This window comes from Leucoraja erinacea, chromosome 27, assembly GCF_028641065.1.
Source record: "Leucoraja erinacea ecotype New England chromosome 27, Leri_hhj_1, whole genome shotgun sequence".
NCBI lineage: Eukaryota > Metazoa > Chordata > Chondrichthyes > Rajiformes > Rajidae > Leucoraja > Leucoraja erinaceus.
The window spans coordinates 208,944-236,776 of record NC_073403.1 but is presented as its reverse complement, the minus strand read 5'-3'; the positions used below and the strand labels follow the sequence as shown (position 1 = coordinate 236,776).

The 27,833-nt window shown below is 49.0% G+C and overlaps 1 protein-coding gene across 1 annotated transcript; it reads left to right on the top strand.

Moving 5' to 3' along the window:
* The first annotated feature begins 454 nt into the window (after positions 1-454).
* On the top strand, positions 455-27,197 carry plekhh3 (pleckstrin homology, MyTH4 and FERM domain containing H3). Its single transcript, XM_055656735.1, has 13 exons — positions 455-687; positions 7,473-7,525; positions 7,640-7,728; positions 8,979-9,173; positions 9,736-9,893; positions 11,543-11,666; positions 12,329-12,626; positions 13,993-14,197; positions 15,182-15,309; positions 19,778-19,895; positions 22,020-22,454; positions 24,601-24,789; positions 25,723-27,197. The coding sequence occupies exons 1-13, from the start codon at positions 577-579 to the stop codon at positions 25,891-25,893; spliced, it is 2,274 nt and encodes a 757-aa protein (XP_055512710.1). The 5' UTR covers positions 455-576; the 3' UTR covers positions 25,894-27,197.
* Positions 27,198-27,833: the final 636 nt, after the last annotated feature.

The window sequence follows — 27,833 nt, the reverse complement described above, 5'->3', positions numbered from 1 at the left end:
CCAGTGGAACCCCCTCCGGCCCAGCCAGCCCAATCCCTCTGGCCCAGTGCTCCTCCCCACTGGCCCAGAGCCAGTGGCCACATGATGCCAGCAGCCGGGCGGTTCCCTGTGCTCTGGGCCGGCCCTGTGACGCAGTGGGTGCCTGGGGGGAATAGTCTCCTCTCCTTTCTCCTCCCCCCCTCGGCCCACTATCTCTCTCTCCACTTTCTCTCTCTCCCCCTCTAACTCCCCCATCTCTCTCGCTCTCCCCCCTCTCTCTCTCTCTCTCTCTCTCTCTTTCTCTCTCTCTCTCTCTCTCTCTCTCCCTCTCTCTCTCTCTCCCTCTCTCCCTCCTCCTCTCTCCCTCTCTCTCCCTCCCCTCCCCTCCCTCCCCCCTCCTCCCCCCCCCTCCCCCTCTCTCTCCCTCCTCCCTCTTCCCTCCCTCCCTCTCTCCCTCCTCCCCCTCCCTCCCCTCCCTCCCGCCACAGGAAGCGCAGTAACAAGGACCGGGCACCACAAAAGGCCGCTGCGCCCACGGCCACTGAGGATATTTTGCGGCGGGAGCGGGAGGTGCGGATTTGGCGAGGCCGGGCCCCGATGTCTCTGCCCGCGATGTGCTGCCTCTTGTGCTGCCGGCGGGGCTTCCGTCTGCTGGGCCGGGACGACGGTGACGCTGATAAAGGCGAGGAGTTGCTGGAAGTCAGGGCGGTGAGTGGTGGGGGAGGGGAGGGGGGGGTTGGGAACGTGGCAGGTGGAGGTGGGGTGGAGGGTGAGGGTGAGGTGAGGTGGGGGGGGGGGGGGGTACATTAACCCTTCACACCCCCACATCGCCGCCACCCCGTTTCTCCTGCCGCCGTTACTGACCCCGCTCCTTCCCAGACCCCGGCAGGGTTTCCGAGGGAACTGCAAGTGCAGGTTTATACAACAAGACACAAAGTGCTGGAGTAACTCAACTGGCAGGTAGAATCTCTGAAGAACATAGATAGGTGACGTTTCAGGTCAAGACCCTTTTCCAGACTGATTCAGTGGCTTGTTAGTGGACAAAGGGACCTCCTCCAAGTGTGATATATCCATGTTCTCCACAGATACTTCAATAGACAATAGGTGCAGTAGGCCATTCGAGCCAGCACCGCCATTCAATGTGATCATGGGTGATCATCCCCAATCAGTACCCCGTTCCTGCCTTTTCCCCTTATCGCCGACTCTATTATCTTTAAGAGCCCTATCTAGCTCGCTCCTGAAAGCATCCAGAGAACCTGCCTCCAACTGTGGAGAACATGGATATATCACACTTGGAGGCAGAGAATTCCACAGACTCACCACTCTCTGTGAGAAAAAGTGTTTCCTGGTCTCCGTTCTAAATGGCTTACCGCTTATTCTTCAATAACCGTGGTCCCTGGTTCTGGACTCCCCCAACATCGGGAACATTTTTCCTGCCTCCAGCGTGTCCAAGCCCTTAACAATCTTATGTTTCAATAAGATTCCCTCTCATTCTTCTAAACTCCAGAGTATACAAGCCCAGCTGTTTCATTCTCTCAGCATATGACAGTCCTGCCATCCCGGGAATTAACCTTGTAAACCCTTGCTCAAATTAGGGAACCAAAACTGCACACAATACTCCAGGTGTGGTCTCACTAGGGTTCTGTACAACTGCAGAAACATAGAAAATAGGTACAGGAGTAGGCCATTCGGCCCTTCGAGCCCGCCATTCAATATGATCATGGCTGATCATACAACTCAGTATCCTGTACCTGCCTTCTCTCCATACCCCCTGATCCCTTTAGCCACAAGGGCCACATCGAACTCCCTCTTAAATATAGTCAATGAACTGGCCTCAACTGCCTTCTGTGGCAGAGAATTCCACAGATTCACCACTCTTTGAGTGAAATTCTTTTTTCTCATCTTGGTCCTAAAAGATTTCCTCTTATCCTTAAGCTGTGACCCCTTGTTCTGAACTTCCCCAACATCGGGAACAATCTTCCTGCATCTAGCCTGTCCAACTCCTTAAGAATTTTGTAAGTTTCTATAAGATCCCCCATCAATCTTCTAAATTCTAGCGAGTACAAGCCGAGTCTATCCAGTCTTTCTTCATATGAAAGTCCTGCCATCCCAGGAATCAGTCTGGTGAACCTTCTCTGTACTCCCTCTATGGCAAGAATGTCATTCCTCAGATTAGGAGAACAAAACTGTATGCAATACTCCAGGTGTGGTCTCAGCAAGACCCTGTACAACTGCAGTAGAACCTCCCTGCTCCTATACTCAAATCCTTTTGCTATGAATGCTAACATACCATTTGCTTTCTTCACTGCCTGCTGCACCTGCATGCCTACTTTCAATGACTGGTGTACCATGACACCCAGGTCTCGTTGCATCTCCCCTTTCCTAATCGGCCACCATTCAGATAATAGTCTACTTTCCTGTTCTTGCCACCAAATTATCCACCTCACATTATCCACATTATACTGCATCTGCCATGCATTTGCCCGCTCACCCAACCTATCCAAGTCACCTTGCAGCCTCCTAGCATCATCCTCACAGCTAACACTGCCCCCCAGCTTCGTGTCATCTGCAAACTTGGAGATGTTGCATTCAATTCCCTCGTCCAAATCATTCACATATATTGTATAATATATAAAAAAGGACCTCTTTGCCAACATGCCATACGTTTTCTTCACTGCCTGCTGTACCTGCATGCTTACCTTCATAGACTGATGATCAAGGACCCCCAGATCCCGTTGTACTTCCCCTTTTCCCAACTTGATGCCATTTAGATAGTAATCTGCCTTCCTGTTTTTGCTACCAAAGTGGATAACCTCACATTTCTCCACATTAAACATCATCTGCCATGCATCCGCCCACTCCCCCAACCTGTCCTGCATTCTCATAGCATCATCCTCACAGTTCACACTGCCACCTAGCTTTGTGTCATCTGCAAATTTGCTAATGTTACTTTGAATCCCTTCATCCAAATCAGAGCAGAGGAATTGAGGAGTGCAGGTGTCACAGGTGTCTAAGGTGTAGCTAAGGTGGGCCTGGAGGCATTAGATAGATTGGCCTTCATCAGTTAGGGTATTGAGTATAGAGATTGTGAGGATATGTTATAGTCATAAAAGATGTCTGTGAGACCACACTTTTGCGTGGTGGATGTGTCGACATGGATTTTATTAAGGCATTTAATAAATTTGCCCATGGCAGACTGATCCAGAAGTTTACAGTGCATTCAGAAAGTATTCAGACCCCTTCACTTTCTCCACATTTTGTTACGTTACAGCCTTATTTTAAAATGGATTAAATTCATTTTTTTTATCATCAGTCTACACACAATACCCCAGAATGGAGAAGTGAAAACAGGTGTTTACGAAATATTTGCAAAGTAATTAAAAATAAATAACTGAAATATCACATTTACATAAGTATTCAGACCCTTTGCTGTGACACTCAGAATCGAACTTGGGTTCATCCTGTTTCCATTGTTTATCCTTGAGATGTTTCTACAAGTGGATTGGAGTCCACAAGTGGTAAATTAAATTGATTGGACATGATTTGGAAAGGCACACACCTGTCTATATAAGGTCCCACAGTTGACAGCGCATGTCAGAACAAAAACCAAGCGGTGAAGAGGAAGGAATTGGCCGGAGACGTCCGAGACAGGATTGTGTCGAGACACAGATCTGGGGAAGGGTATAAAACAATGTCTGCAGCATTGCAGGTCCCGAAGAGCACAGTGGCCTCAGTCATTCTTAAATGGAAGAACTTTGAAACTACTTCATAGAGCCGGCCGCCCGGCCAAACTGAGCAATCGGGGGAGTAGGGCCTTGGTCAGGCTTATGGTAGAGTGGCCGGACGGAAGCCACTCCTCAGTAAAAGGCACATGACCGCCCGCTTGGAGTTTGCCAAAAGGCACCTAAAGTACTCTCATACCATGAGAAACAAGATTCTCTGGTCAGATGAAACCAAGACCAAGTGCCACGTCTGGAGGAAACCAGGCACCGCTCATCACCTGGCCAAAACCGTACCTACGGTGAAGCATGGTGGTGGCAGCATCATGCTGTGGGGATGTTTTTCAGCGGCAGGAACTGGGAGACTAGTCACGATCGAGGGAAAGATGAACAGAGCAAAGTACAGAGAGATCCTTGATAAAAACCTGCTCCTGAGCATTCAGGACCTCAGACTGGGGCAGAGTTTCTCCTTCCAACAGGACAATGCCCCTAAGAACATAGCCAATACAACACAGGAGTGGCTTCATGTCAAGTCTGTGAATGTCCTTGAGTGGCCCAGCCAGAGCCCGGACTTGAACCCGATAGAACATCTCTGGTGGGACCTGAAAATAGCTGTGCATCGACACTCCCCATCCAACCTGACAGAGCTTGAGAGGATCTGCAGAGAAGAATGGGAGAAATTACCCAAATAATGGTGTGCCAAGCTTGTAGCATCGTACCCAAGAAGACTTGAGGCTGTAATCGCTGCCAAAGGTGCCTCAACAAAGTACTGAGTGAAGGGTCTGAATACTTACGTAAATGTGATAATTCAGTTATTTATTTTTAATCTTTGCAAAAATTTCTAATCACCTGTTTTCACTTTTTTATTGTGGGATATTGTGTGTAGATGGATGATGAAAAATAATTTTAGAATAAGGCTGTACCAAGGCTGTACCAAAATGTGGAAAAGTTGAAGGGGTCTGAATATTTTCTGAATCCACTGTATGTGTATGGGATTGGCAGTGACTTGGCCAGATGGATACAGACTTGGCTTCCTGATGGAAGACAATATTCAGGCTGGAGGTCGGTGACTTGTGGTGTTCCACAGGGATCTGTGCTGGGACCTCTGCTGTTTATGATATATAAAAATTACTTGGATGTATACATAGACGGGTTGATTAGTAAGTTTGCAGATGACACCAAGATGTCAATGGGATATAGGTCAGCTACAGAAATAGGTGGAGAAATGACAGGTGAACTTGAATTCAAACTATGTGTGAGGTGTCGCAATTTGGGAGGCCAAATGTACAATTAATGGCGTTGCCTCTACAGAGGGATCTTGGAGTCAAAGTCCATAACTCCCTGAAGATGGCAACATAGATAGATGAAGTGGTAAATAAGGCATGTGATATGCTTGCATTCATAGATCAGGGAATGTGTATTACAGAAAGAAAGTCGTGATGCACCTTTATAGGGCTTTGGTTAGGCTGCATTTGGAATATTACAGTGCATGCAGTTGTGGTTGCCACATTACCACAAGGATGTGGAAGCTTTGTAGACGGTGAAGAGGTGGTTTACCAGCACAATTATGCCTGGTTTAGAAGGTACTAGACCAAGTGCAGACCCGTTGGGTCTGTACCCCCAACGTGCAGTTGTGTGTGGGAGGGCAGCATGCAGCGTCACACACACACTAACTATCCCCCCCCCCCCGCACTCATGAGCTAATTACCCCCCTTGATATATTAATATTATTAATTTGCTCCTTTTACCCCATAACCACCCTATCTACTGACGCATAGCCCCCAACTTGCAGTCACATCTGGGGGGGGGGGGGGGGGCAGCAGAGAGAGAAGGGGCAGAGACACAGAGAGAGAGGGGCAAGAGGGAGGGTGGGTGAGAGGGGAAAGGTGGGGGTGGAGGGGAGGAGAGAGAGAGGGTGAGAGTGAGGGGGGAGAGGGGAGAGGTGAGAGGGAGGGGAGGGGGAGAGGTGAGGAGCAGGGAGGGTGGAGGGGAGGGGGTAGGGGTGTGTGGAGGGAAGGGGGGGGGGTTTAGGGGAGGGACGGTGGGGGGAGGGGAGGAGGGGGAGAAAAAGAGGGGGAGAGGAGGAGAGGAGAGGGGAAGAGGAGAGGGGGGGGGAGGAGGAGATGGGGGTTGAGGACAGGGGGGGGAAGAGGAGAGGGGGGGAAGAGGAAGAGGAGAAGGGGGGGGGGGGGAGAGAGTGCCTTTTTATTTCAACCCAAACCCCCCAAACAACCATTTGCAGGCAGTGCTTTTTTACTTTAACCATATTTTCATTTTCAAACCACATTAAGGGAACTTACTCACAGTTGTGTGGACATGTGTTCAGTGTTATTCACAGCTCAGAGAAACGTGACCCTCTGCCTTCCTCCAGCTTGCAGACTAATTGAGGCACACCACTTCCTGGTTTTATAGTCCATCCCCCCTGCCGCCAGCGGGGGCAGCAGCGAGAATGGGGAATTTTGTAAAATCATTAATATCTCTGTCATTTTTCATCGACTGGAAAATTCCTCGGCACACATGCGGCGGAGGGGGGCTCTGAGCGAGGTGGCCAAAAATGACGGCTGTAGGTGGCGGCGTTCTCTCGGAAATCACACATGCGGCGTTCTCTCGGAGATCGCAGCACAGATGGCCACAACCGGTCAGAAACAGACTTTTAGTAATATAGAGATTAGCTACAGGGAGAGGTTGGACAGACTTGGATTGTTTTCCCGTGAATGCTGGAGGTTGTGGAAAGACCTGATCGAAGTATATTAAATTATGAGAGGCATAGATATGGTAGACAGTCAGAACCTCTTTCTCAAGGTAGAATAATCATATACGAGAGGTGAGAGGTGCAATGTTTAAGGGCAACATTTTTATCCAGAGGGTGGAGTCTGCCTGGCCTGTACAGCTAGGGGTAGACTATAGAGAATCAGTGCAGGACTAGGCCATTCGGCCCTTCGAGCCAGCACCGCATGTAGTGGTTGAGGCATCAATGATAGTGGTGTTGAAGCTTTTGTTTAGACACATGAATATGTGGGAATGGATGGACCTGGATGGTCACCGCATCATGTCCTTGTGTTGCATTGATCTATGTTCTAACTGCACTGGTTACAGACATCCAAGAACTAAAACTAGATCAGGGGCCCACAGTGACAATAAAAGGTCTGCCATTTATGACCGAGTTTGGAGAAATATCATCATCTCTGTCCGTGTGGATATCAACCAAAACGTTACATTTTTACTTTAAGGTTAGGATTATTGTAGTTGTGTGTACCAGGATGTAGTGAAGGGTTTGTTGCATCAGACCAGATAATATTGTACAGAACTACTGTTGTCACACTCACCTACAATAGGTAGATCAAAGGGAAGATACAGAATATGGTTCTTTCTACCTCCCTACCCCCTGTCCCCAGATTCCACAACTCACACACACTGGGGGCAGATTCTAGGTAAACCAGCTAACCTCCAGCCTGTATATTGTTGGCATTTTGGGGGGAACCCACAGTGTCTGACAACACCTGAGCTCACCTGGATTGAACAGGAGTGACTGGAGCTGTGACTCAGCAAAGGTACCAGTCATGGTACCATCACATTCCCCAACCACTCCCTCGTGTTCCCGACGTTCCCTACTCTTCCCACACATTCCCAGCTCCTGTGCCCACAAATCTGGATCCTTCCCCCACTTTCCAGAATGTTCCCATCTCTGGACCCACTTCTCGTTTCCCCTCCCTTGACTTGGGTGCAGTGTCTCTGCTGCTCCTGTGTGATGATGAATCTGTGTTCCTATTGCAGGCTTCCTCAGAGCAGAGTGTGATGGGCGTGGAGATCGCTGAGGAGCAAGGCAGGTAGGCGATGTCTCTCAGCGTGTTTGTTGTCCAGTGTTTAGACTGCCCCACTGCTGGGGAAATCTGTGCCTCTTTGCTCCTTAATGAGTAACGTTTGAATCTTTTGTTTTTTAGGCCACAAGCTCCAGAGGAAAGGAGAAATCTGATTAGCCAAAAAATGAAAAGAGAAAGACCAGTTGTGGAAGAAAACGTCATCATCCAAGGTTTCTGATCAATTGGGAGATGGTTGTGGGACAAATCGCATCAGGCATTGGGTGTAAGACAAGTGAGCAGCAAGATAGGGAGATATGCAGATCCCGAGGGAATGGGGTGAATCCAATGGTCAGAAAGGATCAACGTATGAACTCAGAATAGAATCCAGACGAGAAGAGAAGAGAAGAGAAGAGAAGATAGGTTTGTGGCAATAGACCCCTGGAAAATGCAGTTCCTAGATAGAAACATAGAAACATTGAAATTAGGTGCAGGAGTAGAGGCCATTCGGCCCTTCGAGCCTGCACCGCCATTCAATATGATCATGGCTGATCATCCAACTCAGTATCCCGTACCTGCCTTCTCTCCATACACTCTGATCCCTTTAGCCACAAGGGCCACATCTAACTCCCTCTTAAATATAGCCAATGAACTGGCATCGACTACCCTCTGCGGCAGAGAGTTCCAGAGATTCACCACGCTCTGTGTGAAAAAAAGTTCTTCTCATCTCGATCCAAGAATGCAGGTTCTAGACACTAGAATGCAGGTATTCCAGGTGTTCATAGTTCCATTGGGTGAGGGAGCTACTCAGTTCCTCTCTAAACCTCTTCCCCATTCCCCATAACATGTGTCCTCTAGTTTTATCCATGGTGTGTAATGTGAACACACATACATGTAAAGTATAAAAACATAAGACATAGGTGCAGAATTAGGCCATTCAGCCCATCGAGTCCGCTCTGCCATTTGATCATGGTTGAGGTATCTTTCCCTCTCAACCCCATTCTCCTGTGTTCTCCCCCACTACTGCAAACATCATCTCCACATCCACTCTATCCAGGCCTTTCATTCGATGAAGAGACGCTATCATGTTGTAGTCCTGACGTGTTAATTGTTTCTCCAGATTTGGAAGGGCAGGATTAGATCGCAAATGAATTGGGCGAGCTGCTGGAGGAGGTAGATGAGGCAGATGCTATCACAACGTTTAAGAAACATTTGGACAGGTTGAGTGGATGTGTGACGAATGTAGACGGGGCATTTTGGTTGGCAGGTTAGCCCAAAGGGCCTGTTTCCACGTTGTACGACTCGATGATTCTGTAACTACAATATTCCAGTGTCTCTAATATCGATATATAGCATATAATTTTCTGGAAAAAGTAGCGGACATAGAATGTCAGGAAACATAGAACTCTGGCAAGGACAGGGTGGATATGGAGGTTGGTTCGTGCGTTATGGGGACTGACCAATGTGTCTGTGTGTTGGACAGGTTGGCTGTACCTGGAGCTGCCCCGTCATCATAGATGGCCGTGGAGGAGAGTCTGCAAACGCTGGTTTGTGCTGACGGCCGACTCGCTGGATTATTACCGCAACAACGTGCTGGACACTAGGCCGCTCGGCTCCATGGTGCTGACCAGTCTGTGCTCCGTACGAACTGCAGACGGCAGCTGGTTCACCGGAACAGGTAGAATCCCCTTCTCCCAGTCACCCCTTGCCCAGAACGGGTCGCAAACCCAACTAAATAATGCTCTCTCCCACATCTCAACCTGAAAAACAGCCCTGTTAACACTCCCTGTACAACCTGCCCTCCCTCTCCTATACATGTCCCTCACTTCCCATGTCTGAGGGACTCCCTCACGCCCCATCTCCTGGGACACAACTCACTGCTGTGTCTGATGTACTTCCTCACCCCCATTGCCTCACCCCCACCCCTCCCTCCCTCACCCCCACCCCCTCCCTCACCCCCTCACCCCCACCCTCCCCCCCCTCACCCTCACCCCCCCCCCCCCCCTCCCTCACCCCCATTGCCTCACACCCACCCCCCCCCCCCCCCCCCCCCCCCCCCCACCCCACCCCTCACCCCCCCCCCCCCCTCCCCCCCCACCACCCCCCCCCCCCCCTCACCCCCCCCCCCCCTTCTCCCTCCCCCCCTCCCCCTCACCCTCACCCCTCCCCCCCCCCCCCCACCCCCATCTCTCCGTGACTGCCACTCCCACTCTTACTCTGAGTGTGCCTCTGCTCCTCAGGATATTGGAAGCTGACAGTGTATGGGAGAAGACATCACTACCAGCTGTTCACAGACAGACTGAGTGATTCCATGCGATGGACCCAAGCCATCCAGGCCGCCATTGACTGTAAAGCTCCCACTGAGACCCCAACATTGGTGCTGATCAGAGACATTCAGGTGATGCTTCTTCTCTCATTGATATAATGGTTTAAAAACAGAACAATTTCCCCTGGCATCACCAGGTCAGGATGTGACACTTTCTCCACTGTCTGGGTCAGTGTTGCTCCAAGAATGTTCCAGAAGCTCAAAGCTGGCAACATCCACCACCCCTTCACCTTGAAACAGACATTTACAAAATGAAGGGCAGGGCCCTGGGGAGTGTTGTAGAGTAGAGGGGTCTAGGAGAACAGGTGTATGGTTCCTTGAAGATGGGGTCACCAGTGGATAAGGGGGTCAAGAAGGCTTTCAGTACATTGGCCTTCATTAGGGTATTAAGTATAGAAGTCGGGATGTTATGTAAGCTTATGTTGATGTTGTCAAACTGGGAATAGTACAGAATGGATGAGCTGACAGAGGAGGTACATTAACAGTGCAGGTACATTAACAGGTGCTAAAAGACACTTTTACAGGTGCATGGTTGGGAAAGGTTTATAGGATCACTAGACCAAGAGGGACCTGTTGGGCCCTGTTCCCCCAACGCAACCTGTTCCTCAACGCTATATTCCACCACTCACCTGTTCCCCAATGCAACCTGTTCCTCAACGCTATATTCCACCACTCACCTGTTCCCCAATGCAACCTGTTCCTCAACGCTATATTCCACCACTCAACCTGTTCCTCAACGCTATATTCCACCACTCACCTGTTCCCCAATGCAACCTGTCCCCCAACGCTATATTCCACCACTCACCCGTAGCCCCCAACTGTACACGTGTGGTTCATTTGCCCTCATCCCCAACATCCCTCCCCCTCCTCTTCACCCTCCCTCTTCTCTCTCCTCTCCTCTCTTCCTCCTCCCCCACTCCTCACCTCAACCATGTTGGAATCACATATGTGCTTGGTTCGGCTGCAGATTCTTCCCCTGAAGGACATTTGCTGCAATCGTCACCTGTCCATTTGATCCACAGATGCCGTCTGACCCATTGAGTTCCTCTGGTAGCCTGTGTTTTATTTAGTCAGGAGGCGCTGGTGACTGCTTTTACAGGTACATGGTGACTGGGGAAACTGCTAGAGTCAGTTATTAAAGATGGGATAGCAGCACATTTGGAAAGTGGTGAAATCATTGGACAAAGTCAGCATGGATTTACGAAAGGTAAATCATGTCTGACGAATCTTATAGAATTTTTCGAGGATGTAACCAGTAGAGTGGATAAGGGAGAACCAGTGTATGTGGTGTATCTGGACTTCCAGAAGGCTTTCGACAAGGTCCCACTTAAGAGATTAGTATACAAACTTAAAGCACATGGCATTGGGGGTTCAGTATTGATGTGGATAGAGAACTGGCTGGCAAACAGGATGCAAAGAGTAGGAGTAAACGGGTCCTTTTCACAATGGCAGGCAGTGACTAGTGGGGTATTGCAAGTCTCAGTGCTGGGACCCCAGCTATTTACAATATATATTAATGATCTGGATGAGGGAATTGAATGCAACATCTCCAAGTTTCCTGCAGGAATTGTCCCGTCTCCAGCCCAGAGCCGGAGTGTCCCATCACTGGAGTGGTTTCTAGGGGATTATCATTATTTATAATGCAGCCTCCTCTATTTGATGGGCTCGGAATTTGCTTCTGGTTTCTCAATCTAAAGTGTGTTTTCCTTCATTGATTCCAGGAGAATGTCTCCAATGCGGAGCTGGTGGAACAGATTTACAACCGGAATGGCATTCTACGGCACAGCCAGAAGCCACTCTACGCTCCACTCCTGCCCTTCCCCTACGATGCTGCCTGCCACTGCCGTGAGTCATGCCCGGTACAGGCCTGACCCACCCCGCTCTGCTGATGGCAGGGCCGGCTATAGATTAGGGAGGGTGGGTGATGGGAGGATGGGCGATGGAAGGGAATGAGATGGTGTGTGATTGCTCTGCTGATCGACAATCAATGGGTATTTTGCAGATTTAAAAGCAGTTGTATGATTACAAAACAGCCGAGGAATAGATAGAAGATAGACACAGAATGCTGGAGTAACTCAGCGGGTCAGGCAGCATCTGTGGAGAACATGGATAGGTGACATTTCACAGAGTGCCGGAGTAACTCAGCGGGTCAGGCAGCATCTGTGGAGAACATGGATAGGTGACGTTTCACAGAGTGCCGGAGTAACTCAGCGGGTCAGGCAGCATCTGTGGAGAACATGGATAGGTGACGTTTTGGGTCAGGACCCTTCTTCAGACTGTCTATAAATGGTTAACAACTGGGAGATCCAGCAGGCCTTGGTGGACCAAGTGCATGTTCAGTGAAACTGTGACCCGTTTGGGACATACACAGGTCTTGTGTTCATCGTGAAGTGGGCACATGCGGTTGTGGGTTCGGGCTCTGTGGATCCCAGAGTGATTGTGTAGTTTAGATTATTATTGCCACATGTACCGACTGTCTCTTGCTTACATCGAGTTCTTTTTTCCAGTCAAGAGTATGAGAGGTTACACGACTCTTCAGGACGAAGCCCTCAAGATCTTCAATGCATTGCAGCAGCTTGAGACGGGACGAGATGCAGTCGCACTAATGCAGGGCATCCTGCAGACTGGCCTGGATCTGCAGCCTCTCCGCGATGAGATGTTCTGCCAGCTGATCAAACAGACAAACAGCCCACCGCACCCAGCGAATGCAGGCGACCTGCGGAACTGGCAGCTCCTCACCTGTATGGTCATTACCTTCTCCCCAAGCACCACCATCCTCCCCTACCTGAGGTTCCACGTCCAGCGGTGAGAATGGGAACAGCAATGTCGCTCTCAGCTGGAGCTCCCCTTCCACAAGGGTGGAGAATGGGGAAGGGGCAGAAATGAGGCAAGAGAGATCCCTGGGAGATGAAGGAATGGGGAATTTAAATCATTCTGTCTGTGGTTTACAAGAGTGGTTGTAAATATGCGGAGAAGATGAGCGGCTTCTGAAATCAGAACTTTCCTCTGCATTTAGTGTAGAGAGTCTTAGTCATAAAGTAACCCAGTACCCAAACAAGCCCTTCAGCCCAACATGTCCTTGCCAACCAATAACACATTACCTCTAAACCTCTCACCTCCATGTACCTGACCAATTAACCGGCTATTTTACCTGCGTGAAGCCATCTCTCTGACAGCTCATTGCATGTCCCCATCACAGTCCAATGCTGGGACCCTGCAGAGTTGCCCCAGCCCAGAGCTCCACCTGTACTCACCCCCCACCCACTGGCTGCTTCCATCCAAGGGGCCGTGTTGGATTCAGCAGCCTCGGCATTCTGGTTGTGTAGACAATGCCGGTCCGACCTGGAAAAGATGTCCCACACTGACTGATTTACCATGTGTTTCCGTGGCAAGAACAGGTTGAGGAATGTGTAGCAGTGTCTCGGAGAGAACCTCCTCCTCACCTGTGGTGGGATAGATGGTCCTGTCCCCAGTGCCATGGGCTGGATGGGGTCTGGTCCTAACTGCCATGGGCTGGATGGTCCCTATCCTGGGCTGGGCTGATGTGGGCTGATGTGGGCTGGATGGTCCTGGGCTGGGCTGGTGTGGGCTGGTGTGGGTTGGGTGGTCCTGGGCTGGGCTGAGGTGGGTTGGGTGGTCCTGGGCTGGGCTGGGCTGGGCTGGGCTGATGTGGGTTGGATGGTCCTGGGCTGGGCTGTGGGCTGATGTGGGGATGGTCCTGGGCTGGGCTGGGCTGGGCTGATGTGGGCTGGGTGGTCCTGATGTGGGCTGGGTGGGCTGAGTGGGTTGGATGGTCCTGGGCTGGGCTGATGTGGGCTGGATAGTCTTGGGCTGGGCTGATGTGGGCTGATGTGGGCTGGATGGTCCTGGGCTGTGCTGGGCTGGGCTGGGCTGATGTGGGTTGGATGGTCCTGGGCTGTGCTGGGCTGGGCTGGGCTGATGTGGGCTGTGCTGGGCTGATGTGGGTTGGATGGTCCTGGGCTGTGCTGGGCTGGGCTGGGCTGGGCTGATGTGGGCTGCATGGTCCTGTCCGTGGTCAGGTGTGATAGATAGGGTTTTGTCCTTGTGAGATGGACTGGGTGGATTGCTGTCTGTGGTGAGGTGGGCGTAATGGAGTCTTGTTCCCCTGAGCTGGTGATTACATTCCCTTGTGTTGATGTTTCTCTGACAGGTCCCAGCTGAAGTTCCCAGGGACCGAAACCGAAAGATACGCAGAGTTCATCGCGGGGTCACTGGGCAAAGCCAGGGGCAGGTTATTCGTGCCGTCCTCCCAGGAGATCGGGCTCCTGATGCAGCGGCAACAGATGCCCTGTGTCATCCACTACGCCGGCTCCAGGGTCAAGATGACCGTCAGCTCCCACACCACGGCCGGAGAGGTAAGAGGTCACCAGGTATAACCTGTGCCGTGGCAACAGGATCGACCAATCAATGAACACGATGGGACAGAGCTGGCATGGATACGATGGGCCAAATAGCCTCCTGCTCTCAAGTAGCTCTCAAGAGCTCTCCCTCCTTAATGCAAGGTCATGCCCATGGTCACAGCTCTTCAGACACGTCAAGTTGCAGTTGTACAAGGCATTGGCCAGCCCGCATGGACAACCGCACTGTTCTGCTCACGGGGCATGTGGTCGCAACAGACAGAGAGCACTGGTAAATAAAGGGAGGCTTTAGTTACAGGGAGAGGTTGGATTGTTCCCACTGGAGTACAGGAGGCTGAGGATCATAGTCATGGAGCTGTAGAGCATGGAAACAGGCCCTTCGGCCCACCTTGTCCATGCTAACCAAGTTGGCATTCTGGGCTCAGCAGTCAAAAGGGGTTTATAAAACAATGAAAAGAAAAAGCAGGGGTAGATAATCTGAGTCTTTTTCCCGTGGTAAGCATAGATTTAAAGTGAGGGCAGATGGTGGTGGTAGGTGGAATAGGTTGCTAGAGGAAGTGGTCGAGGCAGGTGTAATTTGGACAGGTATGTAGGTAGGTAGGAATATTTTGGCAGGATATTGGCCAGGTGCGGGCAGGTGAGGCCAGGTGTGGGCAGGTGAGGCCAGGTGCGGGCAGGTGCGGGTAGGTGAGGCCAGGTGTGGGCAGGTGTGGCCAGGTGTGGGCAGGTGAGGCCAGGTGAGGATAAACGTTACATTCGGCCTGGAAGAGGGTTGCTACGGCAGATGTTTCTCTGCTTTCAACATTTGCCTGTTCAGATACCCAGAGGTTTCCATCTCCCTGATCAGGCTGGGACCTCACAATAACCAAACCCAGCGACAGAAGTGCTTTAAAAACAGATCAGCCATTGTTGTTGTTTGTTGTTGAAATGAAGCTTTGTTGCTCTTCACCAGTACACCCATCAACTCTTCCTGCTCCACAGGTTATAAGGAGTTTACTCGTGAGACTCGACCTACAGAAAAGTCGGAACCGCTTTGCTCTCTTTGCAGAGAGTGGGGGCGAGGACTGGCTGCTGGGAGAAGATATGGTCGTCGCTGACATGATAGCCAGGTCTGGAATCTTTGTCTTTGCATCAGCTGATCCCAGGAGGCTCAGATAGAGTCTGGAGTGTAAACACAGATTTATCACAATGATTCCAGGGATGACGGGTTTAGTCTGGAACATTGGTAAAGGTGTTGCGGGTCATTGAGGACAGAAGAGGTAAAATATAACTACTGGACAAAGCTCAGGGTCTGGATCTGGAGGAGCAATGGTTTACTCCCATTGGTCAGGGAGGTGGTCACTGCCGAGTCAGCAGGTTAGATGTGAACCTCCCATGAGCAGTGGGAATTACAACAGGTTTGCTGGCAGATGGATGAAATCACTAGGATTGTACAGTTGGAAGAGATTCCCACCAAAGACTGGGATTGTCATAGTACCACATAAGAGATTAGTATACAAACTTAAAGCACACGGTATTGGGGGTTCAGTATTGATGTGGATAGAGAACTGGCTGGCAGACAGGAAGCAAAGAGTAGGAGTAAACGGGTCCTTTTCAGAATGGCAGGCAGTGACTAGTGGAGTACCGCAAGGCTCAGTGCTGGGACCCCAGCTATTTACAATATATATTAATATATTACTATTTGGACGAGGGAATTGAATGCAACATCTCCAAGTTTGCAGATGACACGAAGCTGGGGGGCAGTGTTAGCTGTGAGGAAGATGCTAGGAGGCTGCAAGACGACTTGGATAGGCTGGGTGAGTGGGCAAATGCATGGCAGATGCAGTATAATGTGGATAAATATGTGGTTATCCACTTTGGTGGCAAAAACAGGAAAATAGGCTATTACCTGAGTGGTGGCCGACTAGGAAAAGGGGAGATGCAGCGAGACCTGGGTGTCGTGGTACACCAGTCATTGAAAGTAGGCATGCAGGTGCAGCAGGCAGTGAAGAAAGCGAATGGTATGTTAGCATTCATAGCAAAAGGATTTGAGTATAGGAGCAGGGAGGTTCTACTGCAGTTGTACAGGGTCTTGGTGAGACCACACCTGGAGTATTGCGTACAGTTTTGGTCTCCCAATCTGAGGAAAGCCATTCTTGCCATAGAGGGAGTACAGAGAAGGTTCACCAGACTGATTCCTGGGATGTCAGGACTTTCATATGAAGAAAGACAGGATAGACTCGGCTTGTACTCGCTAGAATTTAGAAGATTGAGGGGGGATCTTATAGAAGCTTACAAAATTCTTAAGGGGTTGGACAGGCTAGATGCAGGAAGATTGTTCCCGATGTTGGGGAAGTCCAGAACAAGGTGTCACAGTTTAAGGATAAAGGGGAAATCTTTTAGGACCGAGATGAGGAAAACATTTTTCACACAGAGAGTGGTGAATCTGTGGAATTCTCTGCCACAGAAGGTAGTTGAGGCCAGTTCATTGGCTATATTTAAGGGAGTTGGAAGTGGCCCTTGTGGTTAAAGGGATCAGGGAGTATGGAGAGAAGGCAGGTACAGGATACTGAGTTGGATGATCAGCCATGATCATATTGAATGGCGGTGCAGGCTCGAAGGGCTGAATGGCCTACTCCTGCACCTATTGTCTATGTTTCTATGTTTCTCTTTGGGAATGAAGAGTCGATGTAATAGAGGAGTCTGTGCAGGAATACTTTGGCAACAGGGAGCATCATTCGGTAAACCTGAAGATTGTTCCTCCAGTCCAGGCCTTAAACTGGAGGGAAGCGAATTTTGATGGTCCACAACACGAGCTGCAGAATCCATGAGGGTTTGCCGGTGTTTTCCATCAAATCATTCTTCTGCCAATAGACAATAGGTGCAGGAGTAGGCCATTCGGCCCTTCGAGCCAGCACAGCCATTCAATATGATCATGGCTGATCATCCAACTCAGTATCCCGTACCTGCCTTCTCTCCATACCCCCTGATCCCCTTAGCCACAAGGGCCACATCTAACTCCCTCTTAAATATAGCCAATGAACTGGCCTCAACTACCCTCTGTGGCAGAGAGTTCCAGAGATTCGCCACTCTCTGTGTGAAAAAAAAGTTCTCCTCATCTCGGTTTTAAAAGATTTCCCCCTTATCCTTAAACTGTGTGACCCCTTGTTCTGGACTTCCCCAACATTGGGAACAATCTTCCTGCATCTAGCCTGTCCAAACCCTTAAGAATTTTGTAAGTTTCTATAAGATCCCCTCTCAATCTCCTAAATTCTAGAGAGTATAAACCAAGTCTATCCAGTCTTTCTTCATAAGACAGTCCTGACATCCCAGGAATCAGTCTGGTGAACCTTCTCTGCACTCCCTCTATGGCAATAATGTCCTTCCTCAGATTTGGAGACCAAAACTGCACGCAATACTCCAGGTGTGGTCTCACCAAGACCCTGTACAACTGCAGTAGAACCTCCCTGCTCCTATACTCAAATCCTCTTGCTATGAAAGCCAACATACCATTCGCTTTCTTTACTGCCTGCTGCACCTGCATGCCTACCTTCAATGACTGGTGTACCATGACACCCAGGTCTCGCTGCATCTCCCCCTTTCCCAATCGGCCACCATTTAGATAATAATCTACTTTCCCGTTTTTGCCACCAAAATGGATAACCTCACATTTATCCACATTATACTGCATCTGCCAAACATTTGCCCACTCACCCAGCCTATCCAAGTCACCTTGCAGTCTCCTAGCATCCTCCTCACACCTAACACTGCCCCCCAGCTTAGTGTCATCTGCAAACTTGGAGATATTGCCTTCAATTCCCTCATCCAGATCATTAATATATATTGTAAATAGCTGGGGTCCCAGTACTGAGCCTTGCGGTACCCCACTAGTCACTGCCTGCCATTGTGAAAAGGACCCGTTTACTCCTACTCTTTGCTTCCTGTTTGCCAGCCAGTTCTCTATCCACATCAATACTGAACCCCCAATGCCATTTGCTTTAAGTTTGTATACTAATCTCTTATGTGGGACCTTGTCGAAAGCCTTCTGGAAGTCCAGATACACCCACATCCACTGGTTCTCCCCTATCCACGCTACTAGTTACATCCTCGAAAAATTCTATAAGGTTCGTCAGACATGATTTACCTTTCGTAAATCCATGCTGACTTTGTCCAATGATTTCACCACTTTCCAAATGTGCTGCTATCCCATCTTTAATAACTGACTCTAGCAGTTTCCCCGCTACCAATGTTAGACTAACTGGTCTGTAATTCCCCCCCTTCTCCCCATATCCCCTGACTCTGCCATCTTTAAGAGCCCTATCTAGCTCTCTCTTGCTCCACAGATGCTGTTTGACCTGTTGAGTTCTGCCAGCAGTTTGTTCATAGATATTGAAGATTTGATCAGGGAAAAGATGGAAGTGTATGTCAGGCGTAGGAACAAGGTATTGATCGAGTCACAATATTTATAGGGGATAGAGAGAGACATAGAGGAGGTTATCTACAATTATAATGGGATCTTGATCAACTGGGCCAAGGAATGGCAGATGGAGTTTCATTCAGATAAATGTATTGTGTTGCATGTTGGTAACACAAGGTGGGAAGGACCTACGCAGTTGGGCCCTGGGGGGTCTGTAGGGGATCATTAGGGGAGGCAGGTAGACAGTTCCATGAAAGTGGTGATGGGTAGAGAGTCGTCGGTCAAGAGGTAGAGGACAGGAGTTGGGAGGATATGTTACATCCATTTGAGACATTGGTAAAACCACAGTTGGAATATTGTGAACAGTTCTGATTACCTGGCTATGGGAAGACATCATTAAGGTAGAAAGGGTGCAGAAACTGTTCCAGGATCTGGAGGATTTGAGTTATAATTACGCTGGTAGGATAAATCTTTTTTTCCCTGGAGCTTAGGCTGGGAATGGGCTTGATCTTGCAGTGACTTATAAAATCATGGGGTGTAGATAAGGTGAATAACCACACTCTTTTCCCCAGAGTGGGGGAGTCTAAAACTAGAGGGCACAGGTTAAATTGAGAAGAAACGGTTTATAAAGGGACCTCACGCAGTTGCCAGAGGAAGTGACACAAGGAGGTACAATTATGTATTTCAAAGAAACTTTGGAGTATTATGTGATAGACAAAGTTTGCACTGGAAGGTGGGATTAGCTGTTAAGCAGCTAGCATGGACATGCTGGGCTGAAGGGCCTGTTTTCTGGCTGTAGCACTCTATGATTCCATAACTATGAGAACATAAGAAATAAATTAGCAGAGCAATAAGCGGCCAAGAAATTACCCAGGCAAGTAGAATTAAGGAGAATCCCAAAGTAATTATGTCTACATTAGTAGCAAGGGGGGGGGGGGGGGGGGGCAGGAAGTGGGGAGGGGGAGGGAGGGCTGAGAGAGAGGGGCAGGGAGGGGGTGTGCTGGGGAGGGAAGGGAAGATGAGGCATTGTGTGATTGGCTGTAGCCAGGAATGTCAACAAAAATGTCAAAAACAGAGAAGTGTAAATGTAATGTTCTTCACCACAATGTGTGACGTGCTGGAGGAGCTTCCAGTGCAGGGAGACATGGCTGAGTTTCAAGTGACGTTTGTTTGTTTTCCAGATTCTCTGTGTCTGTGGGTGAATCAGACTCTCAGTGGAGACTTTGTTTCAGAATCCTCTGTATCCTGGATCCCGACGCTCCCCAGAGCAACATCGAGCTCAGCCTTGTCTTTGAGCAGGTTGGTCATCCCATCCCTCTGCCCATCCCACCACGAGTTAACTGACCAGAGTCTGTTCCCAACTCCCTGATTCTCCAAACTCATTCCTTACAACAGAATATCAACAGGTCAAATGGTATTCCTATGTCCATAGTGTACGTGACACAAGTCCAGACGGACATGACATTAAATGCAGATGAACAAGAGTGGCCTTGCCTGAACAACAGAAGCAGAAGCTTTAATATGCTAGTGATTGTTACTGTAACACTCAGGCATGGGCTTGTGCTTGGCAAATAATCCCTGTGCCATGGAAGGTCCTGGCAACGGCCAATAACAACGGGCAAGAGCATTGCCATTACAGTCATAGAACGTCACGGAGGTATAGACCACATAGAAGGCCCTTCAGCCCAACCCGTCACTGCTAATCCCATTTGCCTGCATTGTCCCACAATCTGCTCAACATTTCCTGTCCATGAACCTATAAAAAACTTTCAGAGATGCTGCCTGCCCGCTGAGTTACTCCAGCACTCTGTGAAACGTCACCTATCCATGTTCTCCACAGATGCTGCCTGACCCGCTGAGTTACTCCAGCACTCTGTGAAACGTCACCTATCCATGTTCTCCACAGATGCTGCCTGACCCGCTGAGTTACTCCAGCACTCTGTGAAACGTCACCTATCCATGTTCTCCACAGATGCTGCCTGACCCACTGAGTTACTCCAGCACTCTGTGAAACATCACCTATCCATGTTCTCCACAGATGCTGCCTGGCCCACGGAGTTACTCCAGCACTCTGTGAAACGTCACCTATCCATGTTCTCCACAGATGTCGCCTGTCCAGTCAAGCAGGCGGAGTTTGTGTCTATCTTCAATGTAAACCAGCATCTGCAGTCCCATCCGACACAAAACCTCTCCCACTTCCCACCTCCATCCAAATATTCACCACTGTGGTAAACCCATCTCGCCCTCTGGTTTCAGGTCCTTTTCATGTGTAAAAAGCTCTGACCATCTATCCAAGGACCAATCTACCTTGTCAGGACCTTGTCAACAGCCTTACTACAGTCTGTATATACAATATCTACCGTCCTCACTTCCTCAATCTCCTTGGTTACCTCCTCAAAAAATTCAATCAGGGTTATGAGACAAGGTCCCTCTTGATAGGCTGCTCCAGAAGGGTAAAGTACATGGGATACAAGATCTGAGGAAGGGCCTCGACCTGAAACGTTACCCATTCCTTCTCTCCAGAGATGCTGCCTGTCCCGCTGAGTTACTCCAGCATTTGTCTACCTGGGATACAAGGCGGGTTGGAAACAGATTTGGTTTGATATTTGGAGGCAGAGGGAAGTGGCAGATGTTTGTCTTCTGACTGGAAATCTGTACCTACTGGTGGACTAGAGGTAGGATCCTTGATGCAGGAGACATGGATCAGCGTTGGGCAAGGTGGTGGCAGATGGAATGGAATCCAGGTAATGTAGGGAGTCTGCAGATGAGATTCCCTGGGAAGATTTCTGGAATGGAGTGCTGTAGTTCTAAAGAGAGACCGGATAGGCTGGGGTTATTCTCACTGGAGTGTAAGATGCCAAGGAGTGATTTTATAGTTTATAAAATTCTAGGATAGATCATCAAATTCTTCTTGCTTGGGCAGCGAAGTCTAGAACTCGAGGGCATGAGTTTAAGATGATGAGGGAGATCTGAGGGGCAGATTGTTCACACAGAAGAGTGACCCACACATCATTCATCCCGCCCCTCCCCCCTCTGCCTGCACCCAGGCCACCCCTCTCCCCCCCAGTACTGCCCACCCAAGGGTGCTCTTGATCAGGTCCCGGTGACAGATGCCTGGGCATGGCTACACTTTAGCCCGGCGGTCCATGCACTGGCAACAGACGGCTGATCCAGACTAGCTGGACTCCCAGACCGCTGACACGGACTCTCGGACCACTGACCCGGACTCCCAGACCGCTGACCCGGACTCCCAGACCGCTGACCCGGACTCCCAGACCGCTGACCCGGACTCCCAGACCGCTGACCCAGACTCCCAGACCGCTGACCCGGACTCCCAGACCGCTGACCCGGACTAGCTGGACTCCCAGACCGCTGACCCGGACTCTCGGACCACTGACCCGGACTCTTACTCTGTCTCTTCAGGCCCACCGGATGGTTGTTCGTGGCTGCCTCCCTGCGTCCACTGACACACTGCTCACACTGGCCACCCTGAGGCTCCAGGCCACAGCTGGCAGCTTCAGCCTCCAACCACTGCCCGCACTACACCAGATGTTCCCGGTCAGCACACTGCCCGCAGCACTGCGGCCGGAAGCCCAGAGCCCAGAGTGGAGCCGCCTGCTGCCTACACTGTGGCCCCGGGGACTGGGGTCCCGATGGCCAAGAGCCCAGGGATCGGGGCCAGGCCACAAACTGCAGCGGCAACGAGAAGAGGAGGCGGCATCGGCTCTGGCCAGCATTGCCGAGCGCTGGCAGCGGCTGAGAGGCATGAACCGCAAGGACGCCATCACCACCTACCTGGGCATCGTGCGCCAGTGGGGAAGCTGCGGAGCCTCGATCTTCCAAGTGAGAGCGACCACGGTGAGTTCACCCCCTCATACCTCGGCTTCACTAATGTCTACACTGCAGAGTTAACGTTAACATTACCGAGATTCGAGGGCCTGAGCTACAGGCAGACACGTCCAGCATCAATTCCTGGCGTACATATAGGCACAGAGGCACAGATAGGGGAGATAGACAGAACCATTTTTCCCAGGGTGGAAATGTTCACCATTAGAGGTCATAGCTAATGTATAAGATGAGAGGGGCAAGTTTTTTTACAGGGTGGGAGGGGGCCTAGAATGTGCTGCCGGGGGTGGTGGAAGCAGATATTTCAGTGGTGTTTGAGAAGCTTTTAGATCGGTACATGGAAGTGCACAGAATAGAGGGATATGGATCATGTGCAGACAGTTGAGATCAGTTTAACAATGTCATGTTCGCCCCACAATGCCCAGGTAGGTGGTGATAGCGTCCAGTGGCCCATGTTTGTGCCCAACATGACATCGTTAAACTGGTCTATCTTCGATATCTTTAATTTTTCCTTGTAGCCACTGACAGATTTTTTCAGTACAATTTGATACTGAACAAAAGCCCAAGTCCCCAGTACAACCCGAGACTATTTCCTAATATTGTGTCTCTCTACCTCACCACCATACTGTCAGATGCATTCATAGCACCACTCATTTTTCTACTGTGTTGTGAATGTGATGTCAATATATATCTTTAATTTTGTCCTTTTAACAATTTCCTGTACTCCTTACCTTTGCTAATTTATTTAGTAATTTTCTAACGTGTTTCCTGCTTGGTTTTTTTCTCCTCATTGACCATCCACTTACATCCCCGCACACAGAGGGTGGTGGGTGTATGGAACAAGCTTGCCATAGAGGGAGTACAGAGAAGGTTCACCAGGCTGATTCCTGGGATGTCAGGACTTTCATATGAAGAAAGGCTGGATAGACTCGGCTTGTACTCGTTAGAATTTAGAAGATTGAGGGGGGGATCTTATAGAAACTTACAAAATTCTTAAGGGGTTGGACAGGCTAGATGCAGGAAGATTGTTCCCGATGTTGGGGAAGTCCAGAACAAGGGGTCACAGTTTAAGGATAAGGGGGAAATCTTTTAGGACCGAGATGAGAAAAACATTTTTCACAGAGAGTGGTGAATCTGTGGAATTCTCTGCCACAGAAGGTAGTTGAGGTAATTGGCTATATTTAAGAGGGAGTTAGATGAGGCCCTTGTGGCTAAAGGGATCAGGGGGTATGGAGAGAAGGCAGGTACAGGATACTGAGTTGGATGATCAGCCGTGATCATATTGAATGGCGGTGCAGGCTCGAAGGGCTGAATAGCCTACTCCTGCACATATTTTCTGTTTCTAGGAGGTCGTTGAGGCTGTATTAATCTATGACTATAGCATTGAAGTCATTGGCTATATTGGCCCGACCCATCACCCACACCAAATCCTGGCATCACATCACTCCAGTCCTCAAACAACTTCACTGGCTTCCCATCTCCCACCGGATCACCTACAAAATCCTGGTCCTCACCTACAAAGCCCTCCACCATCTGGCCCCCCCATATCTCACTGACCTCCTCTCCCCCTACCAACCCTCACGGTCCCTCAGATCCACATCAGCCGGTCTCCTCTCCATCCACAAGTCCAACCTCCGCAGTTTTGGGGACAGAGCCTTCTCCAGGGCAGCTCCCAGGCTCTGGAACTCCCTCCCCCAACTGATCCGCAATTCCGTGTCCCTCACCATCTTCCAGTCCCGCCTCAAGACCCATCTCTTCACCTCTGCCTATCCTTAGCCCCACGTCCCCCTCCCTTTTCATCTGTGCTTGAATTGCCTCATATTGTGTTTTGAATTGAATTCTGTCTTTACTTTGTGTACTAGTCATGTCTCTACTATTTATTTCATTCCCCTTACATGTTTTTCCTCAACTTGCTAAATTTTTATAAGGTGTCCTCGAGACTCTTGAAAGGCGCCCATAAATAAAATGTATTATTATTATTATTATGACTATGACCTTAATTGGATTCCAAGCCAGACCTGCTTGAATAGCACTTGCAGGAATTCCCCATGAGAATGTTGGCCTTGGTCTGCTGTTAATGTTCTACTGGATGGGGTTGGTGCAGCAATACGCTCACGAAACAGAACAGATTGTGATATTCTGCTCCAACTGCTTGCAGAGTTGTGCTGGGTGCCCAGAGCCTCGGTGGCTAGCGATCGGAACAAAGGGTGTGTGTCTGTATAAACAGGGAGAGACTGAGTCCGTGGAGAGTTTTGATTACCAGCAGATGTCAGCGTTTGAAGCAATGGATACGAACACATTCAAAATTACTCTCTGTAAAAGGCAGCTTTTGCTTGAATCTTGTAAGGTATTATGCCCAATTGCTATTTACAAATGCAACTATTCTGACAGATTTCACTGAAACACACATGGCAAGTCACCACCCTTAGTCTGCAGGATCCACTTCACACCTGTGAATCCTTGACTCGACCCTAATCCAAATCTCTAACTGAGTCTTGAATAAATGTAATAAGTTCATGTGATAGGAGAAGAATTAGGCTATTCGGCTCATCAAGTCTACTCGGTCATTCAGTCACGGCTGATCTATATTTCCCTAGACTCCAATTCTTCTGTCTTCTCCCCATAACCCCTGACACCCATACTCATCCAGAATCTATCTATCACTACCATAAAAATATCCATTGTCAGCCTCCATAGCCTTTATGGCAATGAATTCCAGATTCACCACCCTCTGACTAAAGAAATTCCTCTGTATCTGTCCAATCACATTGGGAGGGAGGAAGGGTAGGTAACCTTTATAAAACACTGGTTCACTCACGTGGAGAACGGTGACTCGTTCTGGAAGGGACACAGGAACCCTTTCACTGCCGACTGACCTGAACTGGCCACAGTGCTTCCCAACACAGAGAAGGTAGACACAAAAAGCTGGAGTAACTCAGGGGGTCAGACAGCATTCCTGGAGAAAAAACAGGTGACAGACGTTTCAGGTCAAGACCCTTCATTACCTGTTCCTTTACTCCAGAGATGCTGTCTGACCCGCTGAGCTATTTCAGCTTTTGTGTCTATCTTTGGTTTAAATCAATTCCTTCCTACACAGTGTTTTATAAAGGTCACCCAGCCTCCCAGCTCATCTATTCTATGCCCTGCCGAATAAAAACTCCTCACCATCAACACCACCAACCTGTGAGTCATCTGCAAATTCCTTTGGCCACAGACCCGTCTCCAGCCTCTCCCAGCAGTCTGTGAATTATTGCTATGCTCTCTGTTTTTTAATCTTTAGGTCCAAGAGATTGCTGAAGTAATGAAGATCTACAGTGCCAACCAGGTCAGAACCCGAACACGGACCCGAACCGGAGGTTATCAGATAAAACGCACCTCGCCGGTGAGCTGGCTGATCCGGCCCCACTACACACCTGACAAGGGCTTCAACACAGAGCAGGCTGGTCCTTAGCAGGCACAGAAAACCAAAAGTACAAGAGAGAGATTTTTGGCAAGATTTTTGTCAATTCTGATTACTACTGCATCAGTAGGCCTCCATATCTATGCAGCAAGCCTTGCCTCAGAGTGCCTTATTACCAACCATTATATATACCCACAGCTTCTGTGTGGGTCGCTGCAGGGGGTTGCCCCGTTCAGGGATATCCACTGCAAATGTCCAGGGCTCACTCAGGGTGACCTCGGAGTCTCCATGTTCTGCAATGCAACGTGCAAACATTCAAATCTCTCTGGATCACAGTAAACAGATGCTCGAAGATTCAGACATGTCACAAGATCTGACATTCAGCACAACTTTTTAAATGTTGTTCAACTCTCGAAAGCACTAATTCTCAGGTGTCCAACTAATGCCCCTCAACTATTGGACGACCATGAACTGAACTAGAAGCCTTGGGGAAGGGGAATCATGGTTCAATACACAAACCAGTCCGGATGGGAAGATGCAGTAGAAATTCCCTCACCCACATTGGTCACCATGTGTGTCTGATATCTCATCAGCAGAACAAAACTTGTAAACACCAGTTACCAGCTCCAAACCTCTGCAAAGTAGTTAAGAGATTATAAAGGAATTAGTGACGCAAGAAATCGCAGATGCTGCAATCGTGAGTAAAGAGAAAAGTGCTGGAGGAACTCAGTGTGTCAGGCTGCATCTGTGGACAGAATGGAGACATTTTGGGTAGGGAGACTGCCTGACCCACTGAGTTCCTCCAGCACTTTTGTTTTATTGTTTACAAAGGAATTACTTTCTCTGACGGTCAATTTTGGACAAGGTGATGTGTTGCCATTCATAATAAATTTGGCTGAGGCTAGATTGTCACTAGTGCCCTGCCAGAGATAAGGAAAGGACTGGGAATATTTCTTCCTCTTCCGAGCGGAGGCATTGTAACCCAGTGCAACATTAACAACAAGCAAGCAGTTCAAGCATCAGTGGTGTCAGGGAGCTGAATCAGTCAGGAACTTGTTTCTTGTTGGATGTGGCACAAGCTGAATAATCAACGTAAAACAAGGAGGAGCAGTCGGTCACATATTGCACCAATTTGCCTAAACCTGAACAGCTTCAGGTGTGGAGTTCTCAGCCCAAGCTGCTGGCAGCTTTCCTTTTACAGGGACAACCTCATCATCTAACTGTAAACTTGCTTTATAATAGAATAGCTTCTTTAAATGTAGTTCTCTACATTTCATTTCTCTTTCATGTACACGGTCCCATTGCACTATGTAACGGCTTTCAAGATTAAAACAACTTACTGTTTTACCAGAAAATGAGTTGCATTACATTTATGGGGGTGGACATATCAACAGCCTCTTCCAGGGTTACAAACATCCAACGTATGGACACACTGGATACAAACGACCCCACAATATTATTCAATTGACAAGTCCAATGTACATGCATACATTTGTTCATCTTCAGGAACCAGGGCTGAGCAGGGTCAAGCACTTTCATCATTAACACTGATTTATTGATCAAAATACTGCAGATATGCAGATGCTTGGTGATATTTTTAATTCAGGTTCAATCTCACCTCAGATAAGGTGGATGTGCAAGTATTGACATATTATTTACATTCATTTTTTGCAACTTTTTAAATTCAGAATCTAATTATTATTAAATTTATTTTTGAAATGTGTACATCTGTGGCAAGGCTAGAATTCAATTCTTATTCCTGAAGAATATTGAGCTATCTGTCATTCTGTTGAAGATGCACCCACAGCGCTGACTGGTGGAGTTCCACTACTTGCCCATATTCTGACATGCCGATTTAATGGTGGAAAAGTTTGGAAGGTCAGAGGCAAGACAGTTGGGACGGTCACAAATCACTAATCTATTTGTCAACCACTCCTACTCGTGTGATGGACCTGATAAGTTTTTAATAACCCCAGAATATAGATGCAGTA

Excerpts from the sequence above, each read along its gene's own strand:
- plekhh3 (XM_055656735.1), top strand. The coding sequence starts at position 577 with ATGTCTCTGCCCGCGATGTGCTGCCTCTTGTGCTGCCGGCGGGGCTTC. Across the intron at positions 9,174-9,735 it reads CAGCTGGTTCACCGGAACAG|GATATTGGAAGCTGACAGTG; the intron begins GTAGAATCCCCT and ends TCTGCTCCTCAG. Across the intron at positions 11,667-12,328 it reads CGATGCTGCCTGCCACTGCC|TCAAGAGTATGAGAGGTTAC; the intron begins GTGAGTCATGCC and ends TCTTTTTTCCAG.